At 41.8% G+C, this 20,055-nt stretch overlaps 1 protein-coding gene across 6 annotated transcripts; it reads left to right on the forward strand.

The window, feature by feature from the left end:
- The first annotated feature begins 418 nt into the window (after positions 1–418).
- Positions 419–19,849, forward strand: UFSP2 (UFM1 specific peptidase 2). Of its 6 annotated transcripts, none has more exons than XM_010592528.2 (12): positions 419–460; positions 2,682–2,760; positions 5,368–5,551; positions 5,633–5,699; positions 7,349–7,506; positions 7,900–8,092; positions 9,786–9,932; positions 12,162–12,326; positions 12,532–12,656; positions 13,692–13,768; positions 16,290–16,414; positions 18,641–19,849. In XM_010592528.2, exons 2-12 carry the CDS (start codon positions 2,697–2,699, stop codon positions 18,725–18,727), a joined length of 1,392 nt encoding a protein of 463 aa, XP_010590830.2. In that variant the 5' UTR covers positions 419–460; positions 2,682–2,696; the 3' UTR covers positions 18,728–19,849. The 6 variants fall into 6 exon arrangements, 4 of the variants coding, with proteins under 4 accessions (XP_010590830.2, XP_023406971.2, XP_064128998.1 ...); XM_023551203.2 differs by lacking the exon at positions 419–460 and adding an exon at positions 585–617; XM_064272928.1 differs by lacking the exon at positions 419–460 and adding an exon at positions 624–1,799.
- Positions 19,850–20,055: the final 206 nt, after the last annotated feature.

Below are 20,055 nucleotides of genomic sequence, written 5' to 3' on the forward strand. Positions count from 1 at the left end.
CCCCCTCAAGAGGGCGCCCGAAGCGACGGGCGCGAGCAGGGCGCCCAGCGCCAGTCCTGACCCAGCCGGCCTGCAGGGGGCGCCGCGCCGCCCACGCTCCGCGCACTGCCGGCCTTTGTTGAGGCGCGTTGCCCGGGACGCGGAAGAATCCATTCCGAGCACGCTGCAGGCGGACACGGGAAGCGTTCAAGTCAAGACCGAGGAACACACAGAAGGCATCTTGAGCGTCTGTAGGGCAGGAATGACTCAACCGTTACAGCATATCGAAAACCAGTCTCCTGCTGCCGTCCTTCCACCTACGGCAGGGAGACCGAGAATGGTACGCTCCATGACGTGCTGCGGGGCATGTCGGGAGTTGTAGGCGGCCCTGCCGGTCCCGCCCCGTTTCCGGCCCCGCCCCGGCCGCGGCGACGCCATTTCCGGCCGGCCCCCAGAGCCGCGGCCGACGCTGGCCGACGTGGTGAGTACCTTCGCTCGCCCCCGGCCCTCGCGCTTCCGCTCCGGAGTCGGCGGCCCGGGCGAGGCCGCCCCTGCGCGCTCCGTGGCCCCGGTGGCCGCGTGGGACCTGGCCCGTCGGGGCCCAGAGCCGGGGGCCACCGCCTGCCAGCCCCGCGCGAGTGCGTTTCGGGAACTCGGGGTCACCTGGTGGCTAGGGTTTGGGGGGATTTGACCCGGGGAAGCGACGGAGGCGGCTCCTCAGATATTCGGTGCCCCGCTGCCCTGACGTCGCCCCTTCCGGTTTCCCGCCCGCCTCATGCTCCCCAGGCCGTCCAGCGCCATCCCAGATCCGGGCGTCGGGCGTCCTCTGCGCTCCAGCCGAGCTTTGCCCCGAACTTGCGTCCCCAGCGCAGATCTTTCCTCTGAGCCCCGATCCGTGGATCTGCGGCTGTAACCCCCCTGGATAGTTCATAAAACCGAACCCGTGGCCGTTGAGTCGGTTCGACTCATAGCGACCCTGGAGGACAGCAGAGCTGCCCCATAGGGTTTCCCAGGAGCTGTCCTTTTGGTCACCAGCTGAGCTCTTAACCACTGCGCCACCAGGGCGCCTGGTATTTCAAGATCAGCAAACACAAAACTGGCCCATTTTCACATCCCCTCATTCCACCCAGGTGTTTTTTGACATTGCTTGGCTTGTAGATTCTTCACGTGGCCGTCTTCCCTCTGTGTGTCCCTCTGTGTTCTCATGAGAACACATCCAGATGGGATTAGGGCCAGCCGTACTCTGATACGACCTGATGTTAACTGATAACATCTCCAAATAAGGTCATGTTCGCAGGTACCAGGGGTTAAGGCTTAACATCTTTGCGGGGACACAATTCAATCCATAACAACTCCTTTGACGATATGATGAAATCGTTTTTAATTAGAATATTTTATTGTGTTTTCACTGGAAGTTTACACGGCAAAGAGGTTCCTATTTAATTTCTACACAATTTGTTCAGTAACATTGGTTACATTTTTCAGTTTCTCAGCATTCTAATTATGTCCACTCTGGTTGTTCCATTTCTAGTAATCTAGTTTCTCTGCCACCTTGGCTTCTTATATTTGCTTTTCAGTAAATACTGACCATTTGTCTCAGGCAGAAGATTTTTAAAGGAGTACAGTACTCACGGATATTATTTGTCTTATAACTTATCACCCAGTCTGTTACTTAGCTGAAAGATCTGATGAAATCTTTAAAACCTCTTACCAGAAAAAAGGTTTACACACACACACACACACACGATACATGCCATCTGTTGTATGTCACTGATGACCTGAAACTCATCATGTATGTGGACCCAACTAAACAACTACTGGTAAATACCATTTTGCAAGTGCTCTTTTCCCCTTTTAAGGTTGCAAGCATTTTCCTATGCCGTTACCGTATTTTTATGCGAATAACGTACACCTTCTACATAGAAGGTATGCACTGTTTGCGTAAAATATGGTGAACATTCTTTTGAAACACAACTTTTCGTGGCTGTATAATTACTCAACCAATCTGTTGCTCACTTTTAGGTTAACATCCATATACTGAATCTTTGTGTGTTTTGCGGATTTCCTTAGACTAAATTTCTAAATGCAGAATTTCTAGGCCAAAGTGTGTGAATTTAAGGCTTTTGATTCTTACTGTCGACATTTTCCTGTGAAAACTTCTATTAGTTTATACCTCCACCTTCAGTGATCTATTAATTTCCTCTCATTGTCTTGAAACTAGGTGTTACCATCTTAGGCTCAGTGCTATTTTTGCATTCTTAAAGTAGTTCTTTACCACTGCCGTTTTCACATCATTGCTAAACCCACTGTTAAGACTATAACCCAGAAAGACTATAGCATAGAAATTACTGGCTTAAAGCAGTGGTTCTCAGCCTTTCACATTAGAATCACCGGGCTGTGGGGCCTTCTAAGTGTCCCTGGCAAGGCTCACCCAGACCAGTTAATCAGGGTCCCTCGGACTGCAGCTCAGGTGTCAGTGTTGTAAGCTCCTCAAGTGATTTCAATACGGAATGAAGGTTGAGAACTGTCATTTAGAATTTAGAGTTTTTTCATGTTTTCTCCATAAAATAAGGAATTAATTTATAAAGTCATTTGAAGAGTCAAGCTTAATTAATGCTGTAACATAAATGTAATTAGATTGTCATTTACATGGGGGTGAGTTGCTTTGTTTCATGGTGGAATGTTGGTTTTATTTGTCTTAGGTCAGTTCAGAGACTATGGATATACTCTTCAGAATAAGAGGAGGCCTTGATCTAGCTTTTCAGCTAGCTACTGCTGATGGTAGGTCTGCCAGAAAACTCTTCTTTTTGATTAGAAGTTGATAGTGAAATATATTGAGATTATCTCCATTTCACAATGAAACTAAGTCAGAGAGAGATTAAATAAATTAAGATCATATAGTTCATAAGCGGTATAAGTGGAATTTTAACTTAGAAACTGTGTCTAGCAGCACCACTAGCCCACAGGTTACCTCTGTACAAATTGGGAAAAGTCTGCCTTCCTTAAAAAAAACTTACAGCCTCTCCCAGAAAACTGTCCAATAAATATATTCATAATGAGCACAGTATAAACAACGCAGCCAGACCCTGTACACTGACTTCCAGCTGTACGTGACAACCCTGAGTCTTCAGAGCCCACTCTCTTAAATGTTATATTACAGTGAGGAGGAGCCCTGGTGGCACAGTGGTTACAGTACTCGGCTGCTAACCAAAAGGTTGGTGGTTCAAACCCACCAGCCGCACCTCTGGAGAAAGTCATGGCAATCTGCTTCTCTAAAGATTTACAGCCTCGGGAATCCTATGGGGCAGTTTCACTCTATCCTGTAGGATTGCTGTGAGTCCAAATCAACTCAACAGCAGTGGAGTTTTGGGTTTTTTTGGTATTACAATGAGTACCATAACTTTGAACCCTGGTGGTACATGGGTTAAGCATTTGGCTGCTAACCAAAAGGTCAGTAGTTCAAATCCACCAGCCACTGTGGGGCAGTTCTACCCTGGCCTATAGGGTCTTTATGAGTCAGAACTGATTCAATGGCAATGTTTTTTTTTTTTTTTTTAAATCTTATCAGCATAGTGTACTTGTTTCCTATGGGTCACTTGTATGGAAAAAGCCTTACGTTTCACAATTTGAGATAAATTGAAAGTATACTTTACTATGAACCTATTCCAGGTATAAATGAGTCATCAGTCAATAGACGGAATTGACTACAGAATTTCAAACGTGACCAAGGTCTGAATGAAGTTTTCACCTAGATATTAATGTATTTGAACCTGTCCTCTGTCTTGATTGTATTCTTTCTCCTAAATCAAACTTTCAGCACTCAATGAACGGAATGTTAATGAGAAAATATAAAGAAAGAAGATTTTTATTTTGAAGATTTCACAGTTTTTTAAGATAACTTTACCTCACAGCCCTTCAGGGATAAACAGAAGCTAATCCAAGTACGGAGCCCTTGTGGTGCTGTGGTTAAGCTGCTAACCAAAAGTCGGCAGTTTGAATTTATGAGCTGCTCTTTGGAAACCCTGTGGGGCAGTTCTGCTGCTCTATAGGGTTACTGCAAGTTGGAATCGACTCGGTGGCAATGTGTTAATCCAGGTGTCATGCTTGTCTTTTGTAATGCAACTAAAAATTATTAAATTCTGCTTTCTGAAATGTATCAAGATGTTTTAAAATCTGATTTGTCAATAATAATCTTTCTCTGCCACGATCCCATGGCCCCAAGGGATTTATTTATTAAGATGTCAAGGTGATAGTTAAATATTTTAACTAATAGGATTAAATAGGTTTAATCCTATTTGAATACAATCTTGTTCTTCTCTGAATATATTTTGGGATATAATTTTGATTTTGGAATAATGAAAATGTTTTACATATTGAAAAAAATTCTATTAAATTAAAAAGCCCTGAAAATGAAACCAAACTAAAGCAAACATCCTTTATCAGGTTGATGACATAGCCACACAGACAGAAAAACTACTGTGACTTTAGAATATATTTTGATTGCACAGTTTGGTTAGATCTATTCCAAGGAAAAAAAGAACTACAAAGAAATTTACATTTCACTCAGTAGTTTTATTGCGAGAAGTTAACAAATATTTTTCAAGTAATCGGAGTCCTTGTAAAATACTGGTGGGAATGTAAAATGGGGCAGCTGCTTTGGAGGACAGTTTGGCGGTCCCTCAAAGAGTTAAACAGTTATCTTATGACCCAGCAATTCTCCTCTTAGGCATATACCCAAGAAAACTGAAAACATACCCGCTCAGGAACTGTACACAAATGTTTACGGCAGCGTTACAACAGTCAAGAAGTGGAAACAACCCACACGTGCGTCCGCCGATGAGGGGACACAGGATGCGGTATAGCCATACCACGGAATACTATTCAGCCATAAAAAGGAAGGAAGTGTTGATTCGTGCTGCACATGAACAAACCTTGAACACATGCTGAGTGGAAGAAGCTAGACACGAAAGGTCATGTCCTGTAGATCGTTTATGTGAAATGTCCGAACAGGCAGATCCATGCAGACACGAGCCGGTCCGTGGTCACCAGGGGCTGGAGGAACGGGGCTGGAAGGTGCTCGCTAGTGGGCGCGCGGTTTCTCCGGAGGATGAAGGAAACGTTCAGGAATCAGGTACTGGTGATGGCTGTGCAATCTTGTGAATATCCTGAGAACCACTGAATTGTACACTTTAAAAGTGTGAATTTCATGGTCTCTGAATTTCAGTTTTTTTTAAAAGACAAGCAAAAAGAATTTGGTAAGTATTGAATCTGGGGATTGGATATTTAGAAGTTAATGTTACTTTTTCTACTTTGCGTGTGTTAAAAACTTTCATGTCGAAGAGTTTAAAATTTTTCTCATCAACTTCTATTTGTGTCCTTTTAATTTAGAAATTTTTATTAAGAAAGCACTAAAACATGTGTTGAGGGACCTGTCAAGCAAGCTGTCTTCAAATGCACTTGTGTTCCGAATCTGCCACAGTTCAGTATACGTATGGCCCAACAGTGACGTGAACACCGTTCCCGGAGAACTCACTGATGGTTCTGCTTGTGAGAACATAATGCGCTTTATTCAGTGAGTATGTTTCAAGATTGTTAGGAATGTTTTCAAAACATCACTTCACATTGTAAACTTTTTTGTATATTAAAAATTTAGATTTGAGCAGGAAGAAGATACAAAACGAAAGTTCATGAGAAAGAAAGACAAAAAGTTACCAGACATGGTAAGCCAACTGCCTATGTTCTCAACGGATAAAAATTTTAAATCCTTGAATTTGGAGCTGAGTGAGTTCTTAGACATTATTTAATCTAACCCTCTTGTTTTTACTGATCAAAAAACTGTGGTCCAGAAAGATTAAATGATTTGCCAAAGGTTATATATCTGTTCTATGTATTTGAACTTTTGTCTGATTATAATACATATCTTCAAAGATTTTTTGGAAGCTTTCTCTGCTCTCACAAAATAAAACTTTTTTTTTTAACAATTTAGTTAGTGTATTTATTTAGAAATAAAATCATTCTGAAATGTAACAAAGTAATACATTGTATTTTATAAGATAATGATTTTTTCTTCACACTCTTCTTGGTTCTATTGCTTTTTGAACCAGTGTTACTGAGTACCTTCCCTGTGCCAAGAACTCTGGCAGATGCTGGAGATGCTGCCTCGAGGCAGGAAGTTGTATGCGGTTATTATGATTACACTGTTTTGTCCAGGTTGGTGGAGAGAATGGGTGGAGATGAGGTTGGAGAGGTGGGCAGAGGCCATTTCGTGAAAGAAAGGCCAAAACTAAAACAGCAGCAATGAAAACAGAGGCAGTGGATCCAAGAGATGTTAAGGGATCCACCAGTTAGATATGAGGTGACATTTTCTTGCCTGAACCAAGACAGAAGGCTGGGGAGACGGGAGATCACTTTGGGACATGTTATATTTGAGACACCAGTGAGACGACCAGATGAGTTTTCAATTTGTAAGTGTGGAATATATGAAAATACTCTGGGCTGGCAATAATGATATGAAAATTATAGCAGTTGAAGCTTGACATTTTTGGAAGATAGGACAGTTATTTTGTAGAATGTCCCTCAATTTGGGTTTCTTTTATGTTCCCCCATGATTAGATTCAGGCCAGGCATTGTTGTCAAGAATACCACAGAAGTAAGTTGTCTCCTCAGCGCAACATACCAAGAGGCAAACGCTGTCAGTTTGTCCCTTTGATTGGCAATATTAACTTTAATCATGTAGTTAAGGTGCTGTCCACCAGGTTTTTTTTTTTTTAACAATAAAGGTACTATTTTTTCCCTTATAATAAATACCTTGTGGGAACATACTTTGAGACTATGTATATATTTTACTCCTTATCCAGTTTTTATCTGCTAGTTTTAGCATCCCTTGATAATTTTTGCTGGAATCCAGTACACCTACTCCTCACTTATCAGTTGTCTAATTATCCAACATTTCATTTACGACAATGGTAAAAAAATCTACTGTCTGACTATTTTGTGCATTAATGACTTACATCTGGTGGTAACAAATGCCATCGTGCAAGGCAAGAGTAACTGGCTGTGATGGTTAGGGCTGTGTATCACCGTGGCTGGGCCATGACTCTCCGTGGTTTGGCAGTTATGTAATGACACTGTCATCTCCGTTTTGTAATCTGGTGTGGTCATCCTCCGTTTTCACACAATGCCGATTTCCGCATAACAACCTGGTCTTTGGAACCTAGCCATGTCAAAAGATGATTCTGAAGCAGAGAAAATTTTAAGATTTGCACTTTTAACAATTTACTATAATATAGATTTTATATTGCCCTTAAAAGTTCTTTTATATTTAATGTACAGTGCACTACAAAATGACTATTACTGTTTCTCTGTAAAGCATCAGATAGTAAATATAGATCTTATGCTGGAAATGTCAACCCCCCTGAGCGCTGTAACCCCCATCATTGAAAGAGAAAGCGGCGGACACCACTACATCAGTATGACTTTACCAGTTGATGCAGTTTTATCTGCTGCTCCAGAAGAAACCTGGGGAAGGTAAGTGTTTTGCAGTACTCCCGCCACACTTAAACGAGGACCCTTCCCCAGAGTAATCACAGAGACGTGTCTGAGGCCGTTGCTGCCATAGTTTTTACTATGATTAACTTGTTGTTAGTTATTAAACTAAGAACCGTCTAGTAAGTAAATGTTCATTTAGAGGAAGTAGGGTAGGGTTGGGGTAGGGTAGCATGCTAAAACCTCTAGGGTTTTCCCTTTATCCACAGAGAGCAAATACACAGCTTATTCTACTCTGCGTAACTCAGACTTAACAAACTGGTCCGATCAGACTTTTTTTTTTTTGCTATATTAGGGATCTATATTACCTGTACACTTCCACTGACCGCAGCTACTATAACTTCTGTAATGTGCCTGTGTATTTTCCCCTCACAGAGTTCGTACACGTCTAGTTGATGCAATCCACAGTCAACTAACTGATATGGAAAAATGCATTTTGAAATATATGAAAGGAACATCTATTGTGGTACCTGAACCACTGCACTTTTTACTGCCAGGGGAGAAAAGTCTCACAACAATTTCATATCCGTCAGGAATTCCAGATGGTCAGCTGCAAGCCTACAGAAAGGTAAAACCAGTTTGTTTATTCTTAGAAAGGACAGTGACCATGATTCATTTTGTCTTTATATACTTCTAACAGATAGAGATTATTTTGTGAGTCATATAAAAAGTATGGAAGCAGACTGTTAGTTTTACATATTAAACCAAAAAAACCAAACCTGTTGCTGTCAAGTCGAGTCCGACTTACAGCGATCCTATAGGACAGAGTAGAACTGCCCCATAGAGTCTCCAAGGAGTGCCTGGTGGATTTGAACTGCCGACCTTTAGGTTAGTAGCCGTTAGCACTTAACCACTATGCCCCAAGGTTTTTAGTTTCTCTTCTCATGGAATTTGTGTCATTAATTTTAAAAATATTATGCTAAACCCACGTTAAATTTTAATCCCACATACCTAATGTTGTTCCTATGTTTTATGAAATTCTACATTTTCCTATAAGTAGCAGTATATAAATAGGAAGCTTGCATGCCTAGAGCAGCTGATGAGTGTCAAAACCTTATAGGGCAGAGTAGAGGTGTGCCCTGTAGGGTCTCTGTGAGTTGGAACTGACTTCACAGTAAAAGGTCTTTTTTTCACTTCCAGACTTGTAAAAGAGACAAGGTTACAGTTAGGAAAGGAAGATTAGCATTTATAATAATTCTAATTAGAATTTCTGGGTTTTATTGGCGGAATTTTGAAGAAAGTACGTTCAGCATTCAAAGAAATGAAGAAATTTATTGGATAAATGACTAGTTTGGGGGTACATCTTTTTGATACGTGTCCTTGCCTGGCATCCATCACATTATACAATGAGGCATCTCTAATCTCTTTCCCCTAAGAAGAGGTGGAATACTGTATTTTTACACAAATAACGCGTACCTTCTACATTGGTTTGCCAGCCACTCCCTCCCCCTGCGAGGTATTTTTGTAAGCCTCGCTGTGCCAGTTTTTTACATGTTGCTGAAAAAAAAAAAAGCATAGCACATTTACAAAAATACCTCGTGGTGGGGGGAGAGCTGATGGCAAAAGCAGAAGGTACGTGTTTTGCATAAAGACATGGCACCCGATCCTCTGCCTCTTTGTAAGAGCTACGTGAGTTGACTTGCAGAGGCAACGGCTACGTGAGTTGATGAGCCTGTTCGAGCCACTAGACTACACAGGAGTATGTAACAAAGAAACTGTCAAACTTTTAAAAGTAACATGTTTTTGTACAATTGGGAAGATACCACATTTTAAACGTGTATTTTTATCTTCATGCCACAGTGGTTGGTTTTCTACAACTTTTACTTTGTGATTTAATCACTATCCCTTAGGTTTGTAAAGCACTCTAAATATGATTTTTCAAAAAACTTTGATATATCATTACTTGTAATTTACTCATCTACAAGGCTATTTCAAAATCAGTCTTTAGTCTCAATGTATTTTGATAGACTCTTAGAATAATTTTAAATTATCCCAGTTCTCTCTAACAAATAAATTATTTTCATTTTCCTGTGTTCCCTTCTAGTTTCCATTCTATATATGATAAGCAAAAATAAATCTTGTTTGGTTTTAGTTTAAATCTCAGCCTGTTTGAGTTTAGTGAATTAAATCATAAATGTGTCTGAAAACTCATAACCAATATATAGTTAATTTTCTGTTTCCTGTTTTCTTTGAGTTTATTCATTACTAGGAATCTAAAACACTAACTTTTTCTCATTTCCTGTTGATTGATTTCTTTTTAGGAGCTACATGAGCTCTTCAATCTGCCTCATGACAGACCTTACTTCAGAAGGTGTAACGCTTATCACTTCCCAGATGAACCATACAAAGATGGTTACATTAGAAATCCACACACTTTTCTTAATCCACCTAACATAGAGGCTGGAATGGTGAGTTTAATGAGTGACTTATGGGAGTTACTTGATCATTAATGCCACTAATTGTTTTTGTTGGTACCCAGTGAAGTTTCAGGATTGATTCATAACGTATGTCATCCCTAAAACATAAGTGTGGATTGGTGGAGGATGAGGGCAGGGTTACTTTGAGGATACATGTCGGCCAGTAAGAAAGAAAGAAGATCTCAAAGGCATCCAAGAACAAGAACAGTAGTGTAGCTCGGCCTCATAGAGGCCAAGAGAAGCAGCCCTTGGTCTGGCAGCTGCCTCTGTCTCCCTCCAGGACATGGAGTCCTAGGTGACATTTCTGCTTTTTTTCTATATGAATGCTTTTGGTCTTCACTGGGCTGTTCCTTCCCTTTAATGGGCTGTTCTCAGCCTCATGCCTCATTTTTCCTCATTCTTTCAGCTTGTAGGAAACCCCGGTGGCATAGTGGTTAACTACTATGGCTGGTAACCAAAAGGTCGGCAATTCGGATCCACCAGACACTCCTTGGAAACTCTATGGGGCAGTTCCACTCTGTCCTGTAGGGTCGCTATGAATCGGAATTGACTCGACGGCAGTGGGTTTTCAGTTTTCAGCTTGTATATAACTTTCCAACTCTTCGTCATACCTGCTCATTGCATATATCATTTCAACATCATTTCCTGCTCCTCACTGCCTGGTTACTCTGTACTTCTCAATTAAGATTCCCAAGAGAGAAAACTTGATTGGCCTCCTTCTCGTGGCATCCCTTGGTGGTGGCCCTCTCCTCGTGGCAGGCATCCCTTGGTGGTGGCCATCCCCTAGCGGCAGCCCTTGGTGGCAGCCACCACCTCGCAGCAGCCCTTGGTGGTGGCCGTCTCCTCATGGCTCCCTGCCCCCGCAGTCCCACTGACTTCCCTCACCATCATATCTCCCTCTGCCTCTTATAGGGATACTTGCGATGGCATTTAGGGCCGACCTTGATAATCCAAGATAACCTCCCCCACTTTATACATTAACTTCATCGCATCTGCAAATGAGGTACCGTTCACAGGTTCCAAGGTCTACGACGTGGATATCTTTTGGGGACCGTTTTCACCCTACCAGAATGGTCTAGTTGTAAATTTTCTGTCTGTGCTTGAAAAGAACATACATGCTCTAATTGTTGGGTAAAAGTTCTATATTTCTCCATGACTACTCCTACCTAATTTAAAAAAAAAAAATGGTAATACTAGTTGGTCAAAAAAAAAAAAAGAGACATGTTTTCTTAGCATTCTACTACAGTGAAGAATTTATGATATTGGCCTTTTTAAGGGTCATCAAGTAACATACCTGGGCCATGAGTAATGGTAGGTTTACAGAATTACAGAAGTGTTCTTCACATGTCCCACTGTATGTTGTTGTTGGCTGCTGTTGCATTGGACCCAACGCGTGGTAACCCCCGCACAACAGAACGAGACGCTGCCCGGTTCTGCATCATCCCTATCAGGGGCTGCAATTCTGACCATTTCATTAGCTGATTCTCTGAAGTAGATCACCAGGTCTTTGTCCTGTTGTATAGACCCTGAATTTATTTGTTTGCTCATTCCTTTATTCCCTCCCTCATTCAGCAAACATTTATGCAGTATCACCTCTCTGCTGGGCCCTGCTGTAGAAGCTGAGGCCCAGAAATGAGTAAGAAAGTACAGGCCCTTGTTGAGCTCCTGTACTGTTGTTGGTAGGCAGATATTTAAAAAAACAGTAAGTAATGTGTCAGGTAGTGATAAGTGCTTTGAAAAATGACAAAATAGAACAGGGTAGAGAGCAATGGCAGAGCAGCCCTGGGTGGTGAGGGAGTGAGCATGCCATTTTCAGACTGGATGATCAGGGAAGGCTCTCACATTTGAACAGAGACCTGAGTGAAATAAAGGTGCAAGCCGTAAAATCATGTGGAAAAAGTGTGTGCGAGGCAGAGAGAGCCAACTACAAGGCTCTGAGATCAGACGCCCCCGGCGTATTTGAACCTGAAGCAGAGTAAGCAACGGGGAAGGTGAGGAGTTGAAGTTAGGAGAGGCGGCCAGACGACAGGTCTTGCCAGGCAAGGGCTTTGGACCTTTAACAAAAAGCCAAGAAGGTATAATGTTAAACCATAGTGCTGTGAAGGCATTTTTATAAGGAACTAAAGTACAGGGTGAGCACTGAGGACAGTAAGTGTGACTCGGGCTTATCTAGAGTATTTTCACAGATCTTAGTTAATATTTTACTACATTCCTTTATAGATCCATGTGGTCCAGGGCACATACGGTTATCACCACTATATGCAAGATCACACAGATGACAACGGCTGGGGCTGTGCCTACCGGTCTCTGCAGACGATCTGCTCTTGGTTCAAACACCAGGGATACACAGAGAGACCCATTCCAACACACAGAGAGATTCAGCAGGTACCAGCTCTCCAGGTTAAATTAGCATCAATCGTGCATCTCATTAGCCCTCAATGTATCATTCATTATTATTACCTCACGGTGCACTTATTTCTGTTTTGATGGAAAAAATATTCTTAAACTGATAATCAGGGAAAATGCCCTAAGTGTAATTTTTAATAGCTGTCTTGCGTATGCATTTTTTTATATTTTTAAATACACAAAGGCTCTGGTTGATGCCGGTGACAAACCAGCGACATTTGTCGGATCGCGGCAGTGGATCGGATCTATTGAGGTACAGCTGGTACTAAGCCAACTGATCAGTGTAACTTCAAAAATACTGTTTGTCAGGTAAGGACACTTTAAGAATTAGATAAAGCACTGCAAAGTGAAATTTGTAACTTTTATTTGAATAATAGAAAATTTATTTTTCCTTCCTGATTGCTTTAAAACCCTAAATTTTTTTTGTTACTTTTTAGGTATTTTTAGTTTACAGTTAAACTTTGTGATATATACATATGTTGTCTAGGCCTAATTTAGCTAGGAAAAGGAAAATTTGTAATAACTTTGAGTGGAATTATAGAGAGTTTTTTTATGCTCAAGCCATTAACATCTTGAGAGGAGGAAAATCAGATGTTGATCTAGACTGACGTTTTTGTTTCGCTCTTGCTCCTTTTCTTCCTAAGATATTAGTAAACCAATAATGTGTGCTGAGAATGTATTTATTTCCTTTTTCTACTATATTTTAATCATAATTCTAATATTAAAATATTAGCAGATACAAATGACATACATTGTTTTCTGTAACTAGCCTGCTCCTTATTTACAAACAGATTTTTAGAATGCATTTCCTGTTATGACAACCTTGGCACCTTCAGCAGTAACGTCCTTACTGCACAAGAACATTGATACTTCTGATCCTACAGCTGGAGTGTGAACGGGCTGTGGAACTCGGTGCTGACAAGTAGATGGTAGATTAAGTTGTGAAGCACATGCTGATCCAACATTGAAAGTTCTGGCACACTGGAACATTATGCATTCCTCAGTAGGCAGGAGCCCCTTATTAGCACCATCTGGGACTTTCCTTCCAAAAAAATACCTCCCTTCATCTGTCTTTCCCTTCTCAAGAGTTAAAACTGTTTTAAATCAGTTGCCAAGCAGTGATTCAGACTCATGGAGACCCCATGTGTGTCAGAGTAGAACTGTGCTCCATGAAGTTTTCAGTGACTGATTTTTTTCAAAAAGACATCTTCCGAGGTGCCTCTGGGTGGACTCAAATCTTTCATTTAGCTGCAGAGCGTGGGGGGAAAAAAATTGGCCTCCAAGCTCATTATTTGACCTTAGTATTGAAAGTAGCTCATCTAATACAGCATGGTTTCCTTCTAGCCAGGGTTCTGAAATGGCTTCTAAAGGACGGGAACTGGCTAATCATTTCCAGAGTGAAGGAACTCCAGTAATGATTGGTAAGGTGTTTTGGACATCTCGGGCTCTTTTGGTAGAGTGGAAAATGTTAAACTTATCATTAATACTAATATTTAAGGTCACATAGAATCAGTCTTTTTTAACATTTTAAAATTAATTTTACCCTATACGTATCTCTGGACATTAAAAAAAAAAAATTCCAAGGAGATAGGAAGGTACACACAGATTATAATAGCCAGAAGAGGTAAAGGCTGAGGAGAGAAATGGTAACTGTTCAGACATCTCAGGAGCTGAGAGCAGTGTGGAAAAGAGATGTTCACTCACCTGGGCGTCCTTAGTCATGGCTCTGTCACTAACTTGGCTATCTGTGTAACTGGGCAAAGTGCTAACTTCTCTGGGCTTTATTTGTAAAGTAGGATAGGGTTAGCTTAAAGATGCATGATTCTATGAAGGCCAAGACTTATCCCGTGATGGAGAAGGCAAGCTAAGACGAGCGGCTAAGAAACTCTTCTTGTTAGGTGCCATCAAGTCAGTTCCAACTCAGCAGCCCTGCATACAACAGAAACACTGCCTGGCCCTGTTCCATTCTCACAATCCTTGTTATGCTTGAGCCCATTGTTGCAGTCACTGTGTTAATCCATCTCCTTGAGGGTCTTCCTCTTTTTCACTGACCCTCTACTCTACCAAGCATGATGTCCTTCTCCAGGGACTGGTCCCTCCTGGTAACATGTCCATTCTTTGTTCTAAGCAGCTTTCTGACTGTACTTCTTCCGAGACAGATTTGTTCACTCTTCTGGCAGTCCATGGTATATTCAGTATTCCTTCCCTACACCATTATTCAAATGCATCAATTCTTCTTTGGTCTTCCTTTATTCATTGTCCAGCTTTCCCGTCCATATGAGGTAACTGAAAACACCATGGCTTGGGTTAGGTGCACCTTAGTCTTTAAAGTGACATCTTTGCTTTTTAACACCTTAAAGAGATCTTTTGAAGCAGTTTTGCCCAATGCAATGCATCCTTTAAATTTCTTGGCTGCTGTTTCCATGAGGATTGATTGTGGATTCAAGTAAAACGAAATCTGTTACAACTTCAGTCTTTTCTCCATTTATCATGATGTTGCTTAGTGGTCCAGGTGTGAGGATTTTTGCTGGAAGTGCCCACTCATCTATGCCAAGAAATTTGTAAGACAGCTACCTGGCCAACCAACCACATTTGTGCCCATTCCAAAGAAAGGTGATCCAACAGAACGTGGAAATTATTAAACAATATCATTAATATCACACACAAGTAAAATTTTGCTAAGATCACTCAAAAGTGGTTGCAACCATACATCGTCAGGGACCTGCCAGATATTCAAGCTGGGTGCAGAAGAGGATGTGGAATGAGGGATATCACTGCTGATGTCAGATGGATCCTGGCTGAAAGCAGAGAATACCAGACAGATGTGTTTACCTGTGTTTTACTGACTATGCAAAGGCATTCAACTGTGTAGATCATAATAAATTATGGGTAACACTACAAAGAATGGGAATCCAGAACACTGAATTGTGCTCATGAGGAACCTGTACACAGACCAAGAGGCAGCCATTTGAACTGATCAAGGGCATACTGCATGGTTTAAAGTCAGGAAGGGTATGTGTCAGGGTTGTATCCTTTTTCACCATACTTACTCAGTGTGTATGCTGAGCAAATAATCTGAGAAGCTGGACTATACGAAGAAAAATGGGGCATCAGGATTGGAGGAAGACTCATTAACAACCTGCATTATGCAGATGACACAACCTTGCTTGCTGAAAGTGAAGACTTGAAGCACTCATCGATGAAGATCAAAGACCATAGCCTTCAGGATGGATTATACTTCAACATAAAGAAAATAAAAATCCTCCCAATTGGACCATGATAAATGGAGCAAAGATTGAAGTTGTAAGAAGCTGAGGTATTTCAGCAGAGTATCAGATAAGAACTTAATGAGCAGATGGCAGAGTCCCTGGAGGTACTTAGGGCAGAGGAGCTTACCATCTGCTGAGAGGACAACACAGCGACTGCTGTTGGGAGGCGGCGGCATCTCTGTGGCCTTCTCTAAATCCACTTTATGAATTCCATGAATACGGCGGTGGGCTACAAACCAGTGAGGACAGATACGGCGGGGGGCTACAAACCAGTGAGGACAGATACGGCAGTGGGCTACAAACCAGTGAGGACAGATACGGCGGGGGGCTACAAACCAGTGGGGACAGATACGGCGGGGGGGCTACAAACCAGTGGGGACAGATACGGCGGGGGGCTACAAACCAGTGGGGACAGATATGGCAGGGGGGCTACAAACCAGTGGGGACAGATACGGCAGGGGGGCTACAAACCAGTGAGGACAGGTGCATCTTCTGTGTTAAAGATGTAATTGTATCTTACCAGAACACTGTGGTCTTTACGCTGTGGGCTGGTCAACTTCAATGCTGCTTTAGGTCACTGGAAAGGCAAAATGATCACTCTTTTAAATTTAATTTGAATAGGAAGTTGAGGTTAGTTTATGACCTCTTACAGCTTGTATTTCCTCCTCTACAGGGGGAGGTGTTCTGGCCCACACAATACTGGGAGTTGCATGGAGTGAGATTACAGGGCAGATTAAGTTTCTGATTCTAGATCCACATTACACAGGCGCTGAGGATCTGCAGGTTATTTTGGAAAAGGTAAGTATCTCTTCACCCACTCGGGTCATCTCTTGACTCATTCAGGGATCTCTTCATTCACTGAGCCTTTTTTTATAGTGCCTACTATGTGCCAGACATGTCCTACACTAGGCATATTACAAAAGGTCTTTCAGAGGCTCTCAGTCTAGCGGAGGACAGAGGAGGACAGTCCAAAAAGGATTCCCAGGAAAAAAACTTGTCTAAGGTGGGCCTTCTGGCGAGTCTGGTCCAGGAGAGGACCGTGTCCAGAGGTGGGGAATGGAAATGTACCCTGTTCTGGGACCTTCAGATAATTTTACGTGACTGGAGCACGTGAAGAGGTGTGGCTGGAGGGCCAGCCAGTCACTGTGAGCCAGGCAGGGAAGCAGAGGCATTTAGAATTTATCTTAAAGGCAGCAAGAAGCCTTTGTCATTTAATAGAGAGTGATGTAGGTAATAAAGTGCCATCTTTCTGGCTGTTGTGGGGGACTTTGCAGTAGATGGAATTATCTAGATAGAGTTTTTTGAAACAATTAGAGTTAGGCATTGTGCCTGATTACTTACTCAGGGAACCGTTCTTTGCCAGCTATGGAAACCCTGGTGGTGTAGTGGTTAAGAGCTATGGCTGCTAACCGAAAGGTCGACAGTTCAAATCCAGCAGGTGCTCCCTGGAAACTCTATGGGGCAGTTCTACTCTGTCCTATAGGGTCACTATGAGTCGGAATCAGCAGCAATGGGTTTGGTTTTTTGTTTCTGTCAGTTTTATCTTTAGCGCTTTGGAAATGCAACCCAACCCCCCCACCCCACCCCGGTCACGAACCAAGGCCTGGCCTTCAGTGGAACTATTGACTCTAAGGTACTATAGGAACTTAGGGGGCCATAAAGCGGGTTTGTGCTTCTGCCTGACCTCTCTACCTACTTGTGGAACTTTCCCCAGTTGCCAGGCCAGTCACCTCAAAGGAAGGAAGCATGGCTCCCTATCTCCTCCTCCTGGTTTCAGGACTAGCACTCTCCCTACCCGCTTTTTAAAAATGTTGGATCTGGTTATCTGGAGGCGGCCTACATGTGTGGAAAGATCAAAATAAAAATATAATGGTGGTAGTATAGCCTTTTATATTTGTTAAGAAAAAATATTTAGGTCATTAAATTTATTAGAAAGTTTTGTCAAAAAAAAAAAAAATAGATAACAGAAGGTTATTTATGTATAGAAACAAGTCGAAAAGACAATAGATAACCCAAACTCAGTGGTGGTTACTTGGGGAAAGGAGGGAGTAGATTTGGTGAACTTTTTTTTTTTTTTTTTTACTTTTATCTTGTTTAATTTTTACGTGTGTCTTGCTTTTAAAATCAGAGAAAGAAAAATGAATAAAAAGAGCACCTGTACTTAGCCCTCCCTCCTCCACACTAAAAAAGGAGAGTGAACCCACCTGGTTAGTTTCTTCTATAGAAGGGTGTGACTCTAGGTTGCTGCCAGAGTCCCCAGCAGCTTCCGTTAGGTTAGGGTAAGGAACGCAACCACTACGTTCACACACGCAATGGTATTTTAAGAGTCTTCAGCTGCCCTCAGAAGTATTTTTCAAACACACATTTCATCTGAGCATCATAAAATGTAACACACACCAGTTTTCAACTGGGTCTTTAATAAACCGGTAACTCTAGAAGAAATTTGGTAAACGTACATATTCATAATGGGATTTTGTGTGAAAGTAATTTTCTGTGCTAGGGGAAAAGGATTAATACTGACTTGAAGAATGGAAAGTAGAACTGGTTATAGCCTGAGGAAATGACAGGGCAGAGTGCAGCTCCTGGGGAAGCTCCTGTTTCTCACTACAACACTTCATCAGGTCTGAGATGCCACTGAATAGTACATACCACACACTTCTACCAAGAAAGAAAGAGAGACTGCCCAATTACATTACCACATGCCATCAGTGCCAGAGTTGTTAAACTGTACACGTCAGAAAAACAGTTTGGGACAACAATTATTATAGGGAAGATTTTCTTTTTTTATGATTTCTATAATTAAGTATTACAGAATTAAAAATTTTAAAAACCTATCTGAAATGGACCCAATTCAGTTATTTTTCTCTGCTTAGTTGGAATTCAAATATTTGAATTACCTAATCATTTGGAGTCTGCTTCCAAGATTCTGCTGACAGAACCTCATGTCACACTTAGACCATGCAGTCCTATGACTTTATAAAAGGTTTTTCCTTTCCTTCTCCCAAATTTGTCTCCCAAATCCAGGGCTGGTGTGGATGGAAGGGCCCAGACTTTTGGAACAAGGATGCTTACTATAATTTATGTCTTCCTCAGCGACCACAGATTATTTAAAATATCTTGGACTCAAAGACTATAGTAAAGTTATACTATACATTTGTTAATAAAGAATAAGTTTAATTTCAGATTCTATTCTGGGGGTGATTGATGATTTAAACTATGATGTTTTTCCCCACGGTTCTAAATACTGAACAAAGAATAAATGCTTTTGGCATTTCTTCAATAACTTCAAGACCAAGCATATACAACCAAAATACAGGCATGTACATGCATGTGTCCTTAAAAGTTACGTTCACTTCGAAGACAGTTTTCCTCCTTCATAGGAGTTTAGATGTGTACTGTCAGCCAAAAGACACAGCTTGTAGCTAAGCCGTAGATATCCATGAAGTGAAGGCCCCCTTCAGTCTCTTCACAACTAATATGACATCTGTTTTTAAAAAAACGTATCACACATTGTTGCTGTTTGCCATCAGTTCCGACTCTTGGTGACCCGATGTGTGGAGAGTAGAACTGCTTCATAGGTTTTCAAGGCTGTGACTTTTTAGGAGCAGATTGCCAGGCCTGTCTTCCAAGGTACCTCTTTTTGTTGTTGTTAGATGCCATCAAGTCGGTTCCCACTCATAGCAACCCTGTGCACAACACAACGAAACACTGCCTGGTCCTGAGCCATCCTTACAATCATTGTTACGTTTGAGCTCACTGTTGCAGCCACCGGGTCAATCCACCTCACTGAGGGTCTTCCTCTTTTCCACTGACCCTATACTCTGCCAAGCGTGATGTCCTTCTCCAGGGACTGATCCCTCCTGATAACATGTCCAAAGTATGTAAGACGCAGTCTCGCCATCCTTGTCTCTAAGGAGCATTCTGGTTGTACTTCTTCTAAGACAGATTTGTTTGTTCTTTTGGCAGTCCATGGTATATTCAATATTCTAGGTGAGTTTAAACCACCAAACTTTGTTAGAAGCCCAGTACTTAACCATTTGCGTCACCCAGGAATTATAGTAAACATTAAGAACTTTTTAAAAAAGCTTTTCTCTCCAATCTTCTACCATGAAGGACAATTTTTGGTCTCTAGAACCTAGTAGTGCTAACTATAACCAGTATCAAAATATCTTAACATGTAAGAGATCCTTGAGAGAGGGAGAGAGCAACAGCTATAAATTACTCACCATTGCTTCCTTTTCCTGTTTGTATTTTTTCTGCTCCCAAAACATCGTCTCTGCCTGAGCGCTGGAACACTTGGTCTCAGAGCCTGCCTACATTTAACTGTTGGAGTAACCTGGTACATTCCAAAAAGCCACATGACCCAGCAAGGTCTTCAGCTGTTGGCTCGTTCTTCCTACATAAACTAAAATTAAGACAGATTGAGTCAAATTAAAGCT

The sequence above is a fragment of the Loxodonta africana genome, chromosome 19 (genome assembly GCF_030014295.1).
Source record: "Loxodonta africana isolate mLoxAfr1 chromosome 19, mLoxAfr1.hap2, whole genome shotgun sequence".
In the NCBI taxonomy this organism is placed as follows: Eukaryota; Metazoa; Chordata; class Mammalia; order Proboscidea; family Elephantidae; genus Loxodonta; species Loxodonta africana.

Coding starts and splice junctions, on each gene's coding strand:
- UFSP2 (XM_064272928.1), top strand. CDS start 1,668: ATGAAATCTTTAAAACCTCTTACCAGAAAAAAGGTTTACACACACACA. Junction 2,761..5,367: donor TCAGCTAGCTACTGCTGATG/GTAGGTCTGCCA, acceptor CTTTTAATTTAG/AAATTTTTATTAAGAAAGCA. Junction 9,933..12,161: donor CTAACATAGAGGCTGGAATG/GTGAGTTTAATG, acceptor ATTCCTTTATAG/ATCCATGTGGTCCAGGGCAC.